This window comes from Tarenaya hassleriana, unplaced genomic scaffold (genome assembly GCF_000463585.1).
Source record: "Tarenaya hassleriana unplaced genomic scaffold, ASM46358v1 Cleome1, whole genome shotgun sequence".
NCBI classification, from domain to species: domain Eukaryota; kingdom Viridiplantae; phylum Streptophyta; class Magnoliopsida; order Brassicales; family Cleomaceae; genus Tarenaya; species Tarenaya hassleriana.
The window spans coordinates 7216444-7230511 of record NW_010960187.1 but is presented as its reverse complement, the minus strand read 5'-3'; the positions used below and the strand labels follow the sequence as shown (position 1 = coordinate 7230511).

The 14068-nt window shown below is 34.4% G+C and overlaps 3 protein-coding genes across 4 annotated transcripts in view; all 3 read right to left on the bottom strand.

The window, feature by feature from the left end:
* LOC104817024 (nitrate reductase [NADH] 2) overlaps positions 1–1932 on the bottom strand; it is a 3817-nt gene extending 1885 nt beyond the window's left edge. Inside the window, exons 1-3 of the mRNA XM_010546086.2 lie at positions 677–1932; positions 380–520; positions 33–265 (exon numbers count right to left, since the gene is read on the bottom strand). Coding sequence (XP_010544388.1) covers positions 33–265; positions 380–520; positions 677–1709 — 1407 coding nt within the window. The 5' untranslated portion in view covers positions 1710–1932. The remainder of the gene's footprint in view (positions 1–32; positions 266–379; positions 521–676) is intronic.
* Positions 1933–10185: 8253 nt separating this feature from the next.
* On the bottom strand, positions 10186–12466 carry LOC104825196. Its single transcript, XM_010557484.2, has 3 exons — positions 12357–12466; positions 11686–11828; positions 10186–11116 (listed from the first exon to the last, which is right to left on the bottom strand). The coding sequence occupies exon 3, from the start codon at positions 11101–11103 to the stop codon at positions 10186–10188; it is 918 nt and encodes a 305-aa protein (XP_010555786.1). The 5' UTR covers positions 11104–11116; positions 11686–11828; positions 12357–12466.
* Positions 12467–13318: 852 nt separating this feature from the next.
* LOC104817008 (mitogen-activated protein kinase kinase kinase 1-like) overlaps positions 13319–14068 on the bottom strand; it is a 4796-nt gene continuing 4046 nt past the window's right edge. Inside the window, exons 9-10 of one of the 2 annotated variants that reach the window (XM_010546066.2) lie at positions 13858–14068; positions 13319–13758 (exon numbers count right to left, since the gene is read on the bottom strand). In XM_010546066.2, the coding sequence (XP_010544368.1) occupies positions 13896–14068 (173 nt within the window). In that variant the 3' untranslated portion in view covers positions 13319–13758; positions 13858–13895. The remainder of the gene's footprint in view (positions 13759–13857) is intronic. The other variant, XM_010546074.2, reaches the window with a different exon arrangement.

Genomic DNA, 14068 nt, shown 5'->3' with positions numbered 1-14068 from the left:
GGGGGGGGGGGGGGGTGTTTGGAAACGCGTACCATGAGATTCCAGATCATCTTCTCCGGCTGAGTATTGAGGGTCTCATCCCAGGCGCGGACAGCGATCTCCTTGGCACCAAGCAGGTCCAAGACCTCGACCTCGAGAGACCAGAAGCACCAGCACCAGTATTTTCCGTACTTGCTTGGTCTCTCCGGATGGTCCAGCGCGCACACTTGCCACGTCTCACCACCGTCCATTGTCACCTCGACACGTGTCACCTTCTTCCCACCCCCTATGTTTAGAAAGACAAAAAATAAATCATTTTGTTTTTATTTCCATTTGGGGTAAATTAGTGGTAAAATGCACATAAGGAGACATATATTTTTGTATGGAATAAAAGAAATACCGGAATATGCGTAGCCCTTCAAGGTGTAGGGCCTTTGGCTGGTGAAAGCGTTGATGGGGAGAATCTCTTCATGACACGGCGTCGTAATGACCGAGTTTATGTTCAGCTCGTTGATGATATACTCTGGTTTGTACCACCAAGCTGCCATTCATAATAATTAAATCTTAGTTTACAACATATAATATATGCTAACGTCACCCATCAGATCAGGCATATCTCTAAAGCCTTTTTCCGATCGTTATCTCATATTGGGTTTTGTTCCCTTTTTCCGTCAGCGACAAAAACGCAAAACTGTACCTTCAGCGTCGGCGAGTTCGGCGTCGACGTGGGAGGGCAAAACCCGGTTGTCCTTGTAATGATAGTAATTGTCGGATTCCTGGGTTGTGACGATGATCCGTTTCAACCACTTCACCATCCTCCCTCCGATGAAACCCGGTATTATCACCCGAACCGGGTACCCATGATCCGGTGTCAGGAGCTGACCGTTCTGCATGTACGCCAATATGATGTCTCTCGAAGAATCCATGGCGAATTCCTTCTTGATGCTCGTCCCGTACTTGGATCCTCCACTTCCGGCGGCTCCGGGAAGATCCTCCGCTCCTTCGAAGCACACGTTCAAGCCTCCAGCCCTTTTTGCGGCGATCCCGCATCGGCGGAGGACGTCTGAGAGAGGGACACCCCGCCAGACAGAGGTCGAAACTCCGGCGGCTCCCCAGTTGAAGCCCTTTGACTTCTTCACCATGTTCTGTTCCTTGCGGCGGTTTCCGGCGCAAACTAGGGTTACAGGGAACTCACGAGAGGGGAACTCGGAGATGAGCTGGTCCATGGTGAGTTTCATGGGTCGTTTCACAAGACCCGTGATCTCAACAGTCCAATCGGACCATTGGGAGTTAGGAACCGAGCCGTGGTTGCGGACGTAGTGCAGCGGAACGGGGGTGATGAAGCCATGGTGCATGAGTCGGTTCAATGGAGCCTCCGAGTTGAAGGGGTGTTTTCCTGTGAGGCGGACCATCGAAGGGTTACGCTCGATCCAGTTGTCAGCCGTTGATTCGTCCCTATGATCCAAGATCGACGGCTCCAGTTCGCTGTTAGACTTCTGTATCATCTCCATGTAATATTCGGCGGCGTTCTTGTTGTGGGTCTCGTTCTCATCGTCACTCGAGACATCGTCGTCCGGTACGGCGGCCGGAACCGGTTTCAAGGCGGGTGAGAACCCGGTTCGGTTAAGAGAATCAGACCGGGGAGGAGCGGGCGGTTTGTATGAGCGAACGACGCCGTTAATGGAGGGTTCATGGCGAGGGAATTGGCGGTTATCGACGGAGGCCGCCATTAGAGCAGTTTGTGGAGGGTTATTACCGTAAATAAGAGAGGAAATGAGGGTTGCCTCTTAATCTCTCTCTTTGGGAGATGAGACCTGAGCGCGAAAAAGGAGCGGTGGAGGTGATGAAGTTATATAGCCGGTGCTGGGAAGCCTCGTGCCAAACTCCCACGTGTGGGGTCCATGGGCGATGGGACCGACTACAAAATTATATAATTAAATATAAAAACATGAATATGCACTTTTCAATAGGATAAAAGTTATTTCTTTGTTCACAGTATTTTGTAATCATAAGGAACATTTGAATCCAGGGATTACCATTTAAACATGGAATCTTTGTTTTTCTATTATTTGGAAACAAATTATTCTATATATTTTCCTTCCAAAGATGATCATTCAATATTGGAATATGGAATCTCTATTTTCTTTTATTTGAAAAATATATTGTTATTTTTGTATATTTTTTCTTTTGTTGATAGTTAATTACCTATACATTTTATATTTCTAGAAAACAAATTCCATATTGTTATATTGTCTAAAATTTCCAGTTTCCTAAATTCGATCAATTTGCTATCTGTGCAGATACATAGTCATTTCTGTCAAATTGTTATACTATTGTCGTACTTTTTTCAATTTGATGAAATTCAATTAATGATTTATATAACAATATATTTATTTTTTTAATTATGAATTAAAGTAATGAATGACTATAAAATAACCTAATTTCATAAAAAAAAATAGATTTTTCAATAATATATAAATAAATAATTATAATATCTATTTATAAAAATTTAGTTTACTTCAAAATTTCTCTAACATCATATTGTCCTTTTAGCAATCTATGTTATATTTGTCATTTATTATTTAAAATATCATATATATTTTTTACTTTTACCTCAAAATAGGAAATTAATATATAACGTTACCATTTATTTTTTTTTCTATATCCCTAGGTTATAAATTAATATTACAAACTTTTAGATTTTCATATAATATTCTAATAAATAAATAAATTATTTATAAAATAATATGGTGTCAAAAATTCAAAAAGTTATAAAGTATCTTTGTAAAATAAAAATATTTTAAAATTTAATAAAATTATATATTGTCATTTTTTTATTATTTTATGATTATAAAAAGATAATTGACGTGTCAAATATCACCTAATTGAAGTTTCACAGAATTTTTGTATATTTCTATAATTTTGAAATAAATAATTGTAAAATCTTTATTTTTTGACATCTTATTTTTAATTAAAAACCATTTGTAAAATAACATAATTATAGGATTTTCTTTTCAAATTAAATCTATAATACTATTTATATTATTTTGTTGTATTAAGATGTCAAAAATTGAACAATTTAGCTTTATAAAAATTTATATTCAAAGTTTTTGAGGTTTTCTTTCCATATGCTTTATTATGAGAAAAGGAAAGACGTTTTTTTTTTTTACAAAAACAAAAACTGTTTCTTTCCATACTTTTTTTAATGCGTTTATTTATATAAAAATTGTATTCGTATTCTATGGGTTCGAGAACAAGAAGACAACAGAGATGGAGCCAGGGCCTCCAGCCGTTACGGTGGGCCTTCAATGGTTTGAACCACACACACACACCCACACCTCTCTCTATGTACATCACGTCCCTATCCATCTCTATATATATATTAATAAAATATGTTTTTGTTATATATCGCTCTCCATTTTTTTTTTAAAAATTCGAAAAACGCCGAGTTTTTCATAAAATTTCATTATTTACGGTTATCATTAGACATCAAAAGGTACACAGCATGTATGATATATGTTCATGTGTATTTATTTTAATTTCTATCATTATTTCGACACTTCTTTATCTTTATATATATATATATATATATATATATATATGCTTAGGATATATTGCGATTGGATCTTGTTTTATGTATCATATCTGCGGTACAGTTTATTTAATTTATCACAGGGAAATGGAACCGTTCAATATTATTACAACTTATATTATATCATATATATCGACCTTTTTCTTGGTGTCGATTGGAATGCTTTCTCTTTGAAAACGTGTTCAAAAAAGTATTCACGTTGATTCATTTGTGTGTTTTGTTACAAATGAATGTATTTGACTTTGCTTTATTGTGGAAATGGAATTTCGATTCTAATTTGGGATCGACCTGGTATCAAAATTGAGACGCATTATATTTGTAAAAGTTCTACAAAAATATAATCATAAGTAAAGCCATTTGTTTAATAATAATAATAATAATAAATGGAACAATAGTATAAATTGTGTAAAAAATCTCTATTTACAAAGCACAAATAATATAGTCACGGCAATTCATCTTGAATTATTTTTAAAATTTATTAAATTCAAAAGTTAATTTTAGCTATTACCTTCAAATGGTCATATATACATCTGTACCAAATTACCAATATCAAATATTTTACGGTACATTATATATTATAACATTAATAATGGCCTACGTTATGTAAAAACATTGAGCTCTACGATTTATAAATTAATTTTCTTTAAGGAATCTAGATACACACTAATTAATGGGAAATAAAATAACAGCACGGATAACTCTGTTAACCAACAGTAACTCAGGACTATACCATTGCATTTCTTGGTCTGATAACCGGGTTCGTGGAAAAGTCATATTAATTAACTATACTGTCGTACCAACTTGTACAACAAAAAAACACTTATTTTGCTTAGATTTTGCTTCAATGTGTCTTACCATTTTCATAATTAACAATGATTACAAATTAATCATGTGGATAGTATTAATTTATATGTATATATATAGATTATGATTCAAGTTGGTACAACTTTGCGATATATTTTGCAAAATCCAATGACTAAGGCGCCGCAAGTAATGTAACTATCAACTTATATAAATTCTTTGGATTGCTATTGTTTTCACTAACGTCATACAGAGATCGTCGAAATCTTTCTCTAATTGCGACTTTTTGTCAATTTAAATTTCTTGAAATAAATCACGTAACGCAAAAAGCGACAATAATTCTTTTTATATCTTTATTATACGTATAATTAAGACATTGAGTAATCCTGAGATTATATATGTTTCCCATTAGGGTACGTTTGACATGCTAAATTTCGGGTCATTATTTTTTTTTTTGTTGAATTACATAACTATATTAGAGTTTAGGGATTCAAAGTTTCACTATTAAAATGTGTAACTAATGTCAATAAATAGTTATCCACATGTCTCTGGTCGAGTGGTGTCTTTAGGGTTGGAAGTGAGACTGTGTCTCCTCCAGATCAGGGATTCGATTCTAAGCATGCGGGGAGGGAGAAGCGTAGCGAAGGCTGCGTGTTCAAAGACTATTTCTGGATCTGGGGAGATGTAGGTTGGGTCGAAGGCCCAGATGAACTTTCCGGTTGATAAAAAAAAATGTCAATAAACAGTAACCGAAATAGAAACACGTAGCAATATTTACATGTAATGCGAGTAAGAAATAGCAGTAATCAATTAGAGTGTTGATGTCATATATGTATATATATATATATATATATATTATTGATGACGATAAAAGAATGTGATAATATAACGGCTGAATGAAAAGTAGAACAATAGGTAATGATGATAAACAAAACAACAATAATACAAAAAAAAAATATTTTCCAAAAAACGAGTATGTGTTTTCTGCTTTATGTTAATCCCGCTAAATGAACCAAATTAATAATATTAATTCAGAAAACAGTTTCTGAAAAACATGTAAATTATGATTTTGAAATGGTTAGTTTTCTAAAAACAATAAAAAGAAATCGAAAGGAAGAAAACATAGAGAGGAGCTAAATGCGTGTAGATAGGGCAGACAATGTTCGCAATCCAGATGAACTTTCCGGTTGATAAAAAAAATGTCAATAAACAGTAACCGAAATAGAAACACGTAGCAATATTTACATGTAATGCGAGTAAGAAATAGCAGTAATCAATTAGAGTGTTGATGTCATATATATATATATATATATATATATATATATATATATTATTGATGACGATAAAAGAATGTGATAATATAACGGCTGAATGAAAAGTAGAACAATAGGTAATGATGATAAACAAAACAACAATAATACAAAAAAAAAAAAATATTTTCCAAAAAACGAGTATGTGTTTTCTGCTTTATGTTAATCCCGCTAAATGAACCAAATTAATAATATTAATTCAGAAAACAGTTTCTGAAAAACATGTAAATTATGATTTTGAAATGGTTAGTTTTCTAAAAATAATAAAAAGAAATCGAAAGGAAGAAAACATAGAGAGGAGCTAAATGCGTGTAGATAGGGCAGACAATGTTCGCAATCGCGAAAGGTCACAATATCGTACGGGCTATTCAATAGTACATACAAGTCGTCGACATTGTATATATCGAGCGAAACATTTAGAGATAACATAATATATGATATAGAAACTATATAATATATGACGGAAATGAAATAATGCATATATGAGAGAGGCCATGCAACGTGACAGCCTACCGAGGAAGGGAACTTACGTTGAGGAAGTGCAAGAAGACACGTACACTGTCGTGCCATAATTATAATGCATACAAACCATTGTCCAAATGATGCCCTTTGGTACTATATAGAGCTGCATGTACAAGAATTGCGATTATGAAATTTATAAATATCTCGCAATTAATAGGATTAGACGTTGACGATCGTTTTAAATGTCTAAAAATTTTATTTTAAAAAATTGGAATGAAATACATTGAAAAAATGGAGAGTATTTCGGGATCGAATACATCTCTCGATATATATCAGAAAGTATTATTTCTTTAAAACTATTTTATAAACAAATTACTACTTGGATAGAGTTAGTGCTCGACCATTACTAAATTAAGGGAAAATAAAAAGCTACGAGTAAAACTAAAAATTAATTAATAAAATGTCCACGCTTGTGGCATTATACAAGTAAAAAAAAGCAAATGAATCTGATTAAAATGAATTAATTAGTAATATTTTATTGAAAAGAACGTAGGGCGATGAATTAGTTTATGCGGGAATAAATAAAGTAACCAAGGTATTTTAGATCCAATGCATGTGGCGACAAAAGTATAACACATGATTATATGTCCATTAAGCATAATTTAATGTTGTGTTAATGGTATGAGATAAAATAATCGCAAGATTCTCCGAATTAAATTGCAATAAGGAAAATGTATTCAAGTGTGGGAAAACGAGAAAATAAATAAATAAATCGACAACTAATTGAGGGTGAAAGTTAAACAAAAAAAAATTAAAAGTCAAAATAATCAAAATGGGGCAAAATTGGTGAGAAGTGGCGCATGGAGTCTCCAATGGTCAATGAACAACGCAAACAAACATGGGGCTCTGCAACTTGAAATTTACCTCACGCCTTTCATGATTTTTTTATATAAAAATTTTCCATTTATTCAAATTTCATATTTATTAGTTATTACACATAATTATGCGCGTATATATATATATATGTATATATTCACGTGTCTTAAACAGATAACAATGTGAAAGAGGTCGGAGCTTGGAATTTGCGATTTATTTCAGTCACTCATCATTTTGTCAATTGAAAATTGTCAATACCAAAGCTATTCACAAATTATCATGCAGAAATGATATTTTTGCAAATTGCAACATGTTTAGCAACCATGTGTTTCGGTATAAAAACAACATAAGCATATGTAAATCTATCTGTAAAAATTTATATATATTTTTATAAATACAAAATAGTCCGTCGACCGTAAAATTCCACGTGTTTTCCCAACATGTAAGGGTAACAGACAGTTAATAAAATATTCCATTAAAAGGATAAGACCGTGATTAATATACAAAAAAAGTCGATTTCCATATAAAAAAAATGAGATTTTGATGAATCATCTGTTTGAATTATTTTCTCCCTATCAATGCGGAGATTTTTGTGATATGGGTTATGGAAATATTTAAATTATTGGTAAAAATATTATACAAAAAAGAAAAGAATCTCTTTTTTTTTTTTGTTGGAAGAGTTTCAAAGGGTCAAGAAAAACAAAAGAGGAGAGGTTGGTTGAATTGAGGGTGGCTAATAACAAAGAGAAGGGGTGCACAAATTTAGGGTTTGGAGACAATGTGACCTTTTGTTATTCCTTTGAGCCATTTTCTAATTTCTTTTGTCTTTTTTATTATTATTATTATAGAAAATTCCAAAATATTACAAGGGAACATATAATAGGAAAACAATTCAAAAAAAAGAAAAGAAAAACTATATGCTAATGGGTGAGACTGCAATTAAACAAAAGGTCCACAGATTAAGGAGGACCTTTGATTAACAAGATCATGCCGAAGTCTGAATATTATTTAAATCAGAAGCCAAAATATATTTGAATTAGAATAGCGATCTATCAAATTTGTTGGACTTTGTTTGCATATTCTTCATCAGTCATATTATTAATAGAATATTATGTGATATTTTTCCATTTACCTTGATTTATTTCTAAAGTAACTATTGATATACATACATATATATATATATATATAATAAACAATGGGATGGCAAAAACCACATAAATAGACCACGAGTATACCCCTCTTATTGAGTTGTGATTGTTGTTAGCTTGGCCACGGAAGGGTCATTTTTGCATAGGAAAAAAATATATATTAATATTCTAAATTTATTTCTCCATTTATTTATTTTTTAAATTTTCTCTTACAAATAAGATAAGAAAAAAAAAAAGGAAAGAAAATCCGAAACTCGCTTCAACGGATCATGTGGCATACAGGGATTCGGGGAAGTCATTAGGCCTCAGCCAATGAAAACAAATACTCTTTTGGATGGCTGCTTGCATGTAAATTCGATAGGCAGAATAATACAGTCCACAATAAAGATATGATCAACACCACGCCCACAAGATGTATAACATCCATACCTTGTTTTATTCAAATTATCTGAATATCTCATCTTTTCACACTCCAAAAATTCAAAATTTTTAAATATTTGGTCCATATCTCGTGAATAATTTGCTACAAACTTATTTGAATCGATCGCACGTGGATTGGGTTTAACGAAAGAAGAAGGATGCTTAGAAATCTTGAAATAAGTTAACTTTTGTTATTTTATGTGGGCATATATATATATATACATAATTTGGAATTATTGAGATATATATATATATATATATATATGTATATTAAAGAGGAAGATAACACAAATCCATGTGTGAGCAGGCAGATTTACAAATCCAACAGCAATATGTCTCTCTCAAATCCAATGGGTCAAAAGGCAGATGTTGAAAATCAAAGAAAAAAAATATTATAAACATTTTGTAATAATAAACTAATACCAACTAAAAAAGTGAAATTTTTCAAAAAAGAAAAGAAAAGGCAGTGTCACAATGATAGTGGACAAGAGATTCCTGGAACCATCGTATGCCCATGCGCGCGCGTGTATGTGTATATATATATATGAATGTAACCGGTCCAGATAAAAGCTATAGATGTAACCTTTGATACTTAGGGATATGTAATTTTGTTTTATAAAAAAAAGAGTTTAATAAGATATTTGAGCAGTCGGTCCAAGTGGAGAATGCAATGAAAGTTGTAGTGGCAAATGACCGACATGTCTTTGTGGACTATTAGTTAAAACTAATAATCTAAATGCGCATTGTATTTCACATTACCTTAATGTTACGATTTTAGATAACATTTTTTTCCCCCATTTCAGCCGCTTTGCAACTACAATTTGTTAAACCAAAAAATAAATGTCCATATAAATTTGGACACCCACAAATTCAGACAAGAAATAAAACCCACAATACAATATCCTCACTGTACAGTTTTTTAAAAATGTCTACAGTGATTCAAAATGTTTATTGAATTCAAATAAAATCACCCGTAGAAAGTGATTATTTCGGATGATTTCAATTCGGTTCTTTTTTTTTCTGTATTTTTTTTTATTGCTGTTTAAAATTTTATATTTCGATTTTCCTATATATATATATATATAACTCATTTTATATAAAAATTCTTATTATTTTAAAATTTGATTAATTTAATTTAAATTTTTTTCAGATATGAATATATGTTGTTCAATTTGGATACCGCAAGGCGACAACACCTAACGGAAATGGCATACATAAGGGCTCGAATCAGATGAACTAATAAATTAAAGACAAAAAGAGCAAGAACAACAACGTTGGACATTTTATGGGCTCAAGCCCAAATAAACATAACATATTATGGGCTCAAGCCCAAATAGAATCACTAAATGGGCCTAAAATCTGTAAGGTCCAAAACAACGTACAAAAATACGGCCTAAATACTTTATCCTTTTTAATCAAATAAGATATTTCATCTGTTATACAAATAATTTATATCTGGGAAAGAAAAAACCCTAAGCTACCACTTTCGAGGAAACAAAAGACCAAACCAAATGATGATGCATATGAAATGTTTTTTTTTTCCAGTTCTTTGTTTATGTCATCAACAAATCCAATCTGCTGATTTTTTTTTGGTCCTTCAAACCCTAAACCACTTAAAAACACCCCCATCAAATCCACTTGCCTTCTTCAGTCTACGTCTGTGGCTTCCGAACCTTGCGGTTGCCGGCTTCTGGAGCATTCGCCTAAGTGCCCGGCTCGAGATGGCTGCAGTCGAACGCGACGGAGCCATCCGGCCCATGTCCCATGCTGTCAGCAGGCCGTTGCGCCGTCTGAGCGAACCCAAATCGAAGAACCCTTCATCCAATGAATCATCCGAGTCATGATCATCATCGTCATCCTCATCGTCATGATGGTGACCATAAACATCGTTGTAGGGCTCGATCACGTAATCTCCCAAGACCATGGCGCCGGGCGTGGATGTCATTATAGTGCTAATCACGTCACTTCTCTCCCTCTCGAACTCAAGCTTCTTCCATTTCTCCTCCAAAACGGGGTCTACAGCTCGAGGGCAAGCTCTCGGGTGAACGTTCTTGACATGCTTCCGGAGCTTTCTGTAGCTACCGACGAAAGTGCAGTTATCCTGCATGCATGCCCTTTTCTTGGAATTCAGATATTTCCGAGCATCTTCCACTACGGTCCAACCTTTGACCTGACCACGACAAAGCGGGCACAACAGCTGTGGCTCAGTTTCGGTCTTGTCCTCTTTGGTGTATGCCTTCTTGTACTGCTCCAGACAGTTTGAGAAGCGGCTGCTGGTCGCACACATGTACGGTCGGCATCCTTTGTGGTAAGACAAACAGAGGAGCAAGACTGCGTTGTGGGGAATTTCCAGGCAGACTGGGCATGTCACCCCCTTCCATTCTCTTCCTTTTAAAGCTTTCCTGTATTTCCTAGCTCGGTTTCCTTTTCTAACACCACCCTTCTTGATTTGGTATGGATTCACCTGGTTGTGCTGAGATCCAGAATGGCATCCTTCTGTGCTAACTTTTGCCATCTGCCGGTTGAATCTATAGCATCAAAGACAACCATAATAAGTCGAACCGGTTTTGGCACACATCTTTCAAACAAATAAGTACTACTATGTAGGCATTCAGAAAACTTCAACCTTATATGAAAGCGGCTAAAAACCAGAACACACATACAAAAGTTGCAGACTTTAGGTCTTGACATGTTTGTTTCTTGCATTAGTAAAATCGTAGGGTCGGGTGTATACACAGAAACAGCAGAATAAAAACACAACAGCTATCTAAACCGGGTTTCCCGTTTTTCAGCCTCAGGAATCAATTCTCATCTCACAATCTGAACTAAACATTATCTAAATGAAATGATGCTCCTGGAACTATATTTGGGAAGCTTTTAGTATGCCAGTGCTGTTAATGATATTACAACTAGAAGCAGAATCTAATCGGTATGACAAGTCTACCATGATTCAAAACAGACCCAGAAAATTTCTCATCCGAAAATTGCCAAAGAGACCGTTTTCATGCACATATGAGATACACTCAAAACATATATAATAAACCCCAGAAGAGGAACAAGGTTGAGAATGATTCTCATGTTAGTGAAGCATCCTTACCTTGCCCTAAACACCAACCTACCCAAACCCAACCCATCATATGGGATTTGCCAGCAGCTTTATCGGCGGGAAACTGCAACATGTTTCGAAGTTCACGCCGACAACGATGGCTCAAAAAACTACAGGATTTGCCTGCGCAGGAACTTCCAACAGAATAATCTTGGATCATACAGTCGTAACCATGGAAATTCCAAAACATATGAAAAGCAAAGACGAATTTTCTGATGAGAAAAGATCTGTGAAAAAACGAGGAATTTGAAAATTGAAGAGCATCGTAAATTACAAAGCACATACGAGGTCGATTATGAGAGCGACAAACCAAGGACAACAGCCGTACAAAGCGATCCGAGTTCTCTATCTCAGCTAAATTTCCGAAACCCACAAGATTTTGAAAAGAATAAACTGCTCAATTGAAGTGGGATGATAATTTAATTCTTCAATATTATCATCTATGAAGTATTCGATTGGAAAATTAATCGGAAAACAAGGAGGCCCAATACAAAAAGTTCAAATATTTAGGAATTTCAAGCAACCAAAATCCCAGTCACATGAATCAATCGATAGAAGACGAACACGTGAAACGCTCCAAGAAACCCCAGAAGAGGGAAAGACTCTAACCGCGCAAATGATAGACATGATGCGAGAGTCAAATTGTTCACATAGAAGGATACCTGGAGAATCGGAACAAACAGAGAAGGTGAGGGTGTTTTGTTACAAGGTTAAGTAAAACGCCGGTGAGGATAACGGAAGAGGAGACGCCCTATACGACGGTTCCAGCGGAGGCGACGATATACGAAGCCCGACTCTGCCGATTCTCCGTTTTATAAGCCTCAAAACGCTTTCCCACGCCCATTCGACGTCGTTTGGTAGTCTCCAGCCCATTTGTTTCCCTCTAGGCCCAATGTAGGCCCAATAATTGCCTTTGTAGCTAAACCCTCTTTTTTTCTCAATAGTTTTTTTTTTTTGGTAAAGGTGTCTCAATACAGTTATTTTTCCAATTTCATAATAATTGTAAATCAAGAGATTTTATATATCTATATGAATAAACAAATTATCTATTTTTTTTTCCAAGAATGGTTCAATTTTCATAGATAAATCTGATGGAAAATAAAATAATCACCCTAAATTTTAGAACTTTGTAGGGAATTATGGCAATCTTCGTGGATGGTACTGGTAAGAAAAAGTTATTTTTTATACCAAAAAAAAAGAAAAAGAAAACAGTTATTTTTATGACAACACTCAAGACTTTTCTAGATTTAGATAGGATTGTTTTTTGTTCTTGTTGTATTTGTTTTCCACAGGAAAATATGCTTGTTATTTCAGGGAATACATTGTAATAAATCTAAATTATTCGCATGTTTGGACTCAATATTCCGAATGACGACTGGGGAAAAAGATGAAAAGATGATAGAAAAGAGTAACAAATTTAAAAAAAAATTAAAAATTTATTTGCATATGTTTGAAAAATAATGAGAAACATAAGTTTCATTCAAATTTAGGATTTTTTTTTAAAAAAAAATACGAACATTCTATATACTTCCTATGTGTGTAAGCATTGTTCATTCAAAACGTGTAAAATATGTTAATTTGTTTACATATCGTTTTTCATCAAACATAGCTTTGTCTGTTTATGTGTATAAATATAATATAGTACATACATTCAACAATGATTCAAGGATGATTACAAGATTACAAAGCATATACAAAAATTAAAAAAATAAAAATAAAACACACCCAGCTAACAATCTCACTCAATTTTTTTTTCCTCCTCCCTCCTCTTTAACAGAGGAAAAATAATCACTAAGAAAGAAAATGGACTCTTCTCTCTGCCCCCCATATTAAAGTTCCAACCTTTGGCTAACAACGCAAAACACAACATTGCAAAAAACATGTGTACAACAACACAAATAAATCTAAGAACAGAACTAGTTTCCGCTCTTGTCTTATGGCTTCGAACCTGAATGCAGTTTAGAACTGTGCCAAACGTTTTGGATTCGAATCGGTCCTAATCCCAAACCCGATTATAAAAAACGGGTCTTCCCCTGTCTCGCAGATACCTGAAAAATATCAGTTCTGAAGATTGGAGAAATTGCATCATCAGATGTATAAGAAAATAAAAAACTCGGATGAAAACACTTCGTTATGTTTTGAATAAACCAAAGGGCTGTTTACCTGAAGAAGTGGAAAGCCGAAATCCTGGACATAAGGAATTAGACTCGACCACGAAGATGTGGAGAGGCAGAGCCAGAGCCAGAGCCAGAGGAGGCTGGTTGTAACGGCCTTCTGACAAATGGGTGGTTTAGGAGCTCAGTGGCAGTTGGCCGCTCCTCGGGCTTCACTTTCAGACACCGGAAGATAAATTCCCGAGCCTCTGGCGAAAGAG

Excerpts from the sequence above, each read along its gene's own strand:
- LOC104825196 (XM_010557484.2), bottom strand. The coding sequence starts at position 11,103 with ATGGCAAAAGTTAGCACAGAAGGATGCCATTCTGGATCTCAGCACAAC.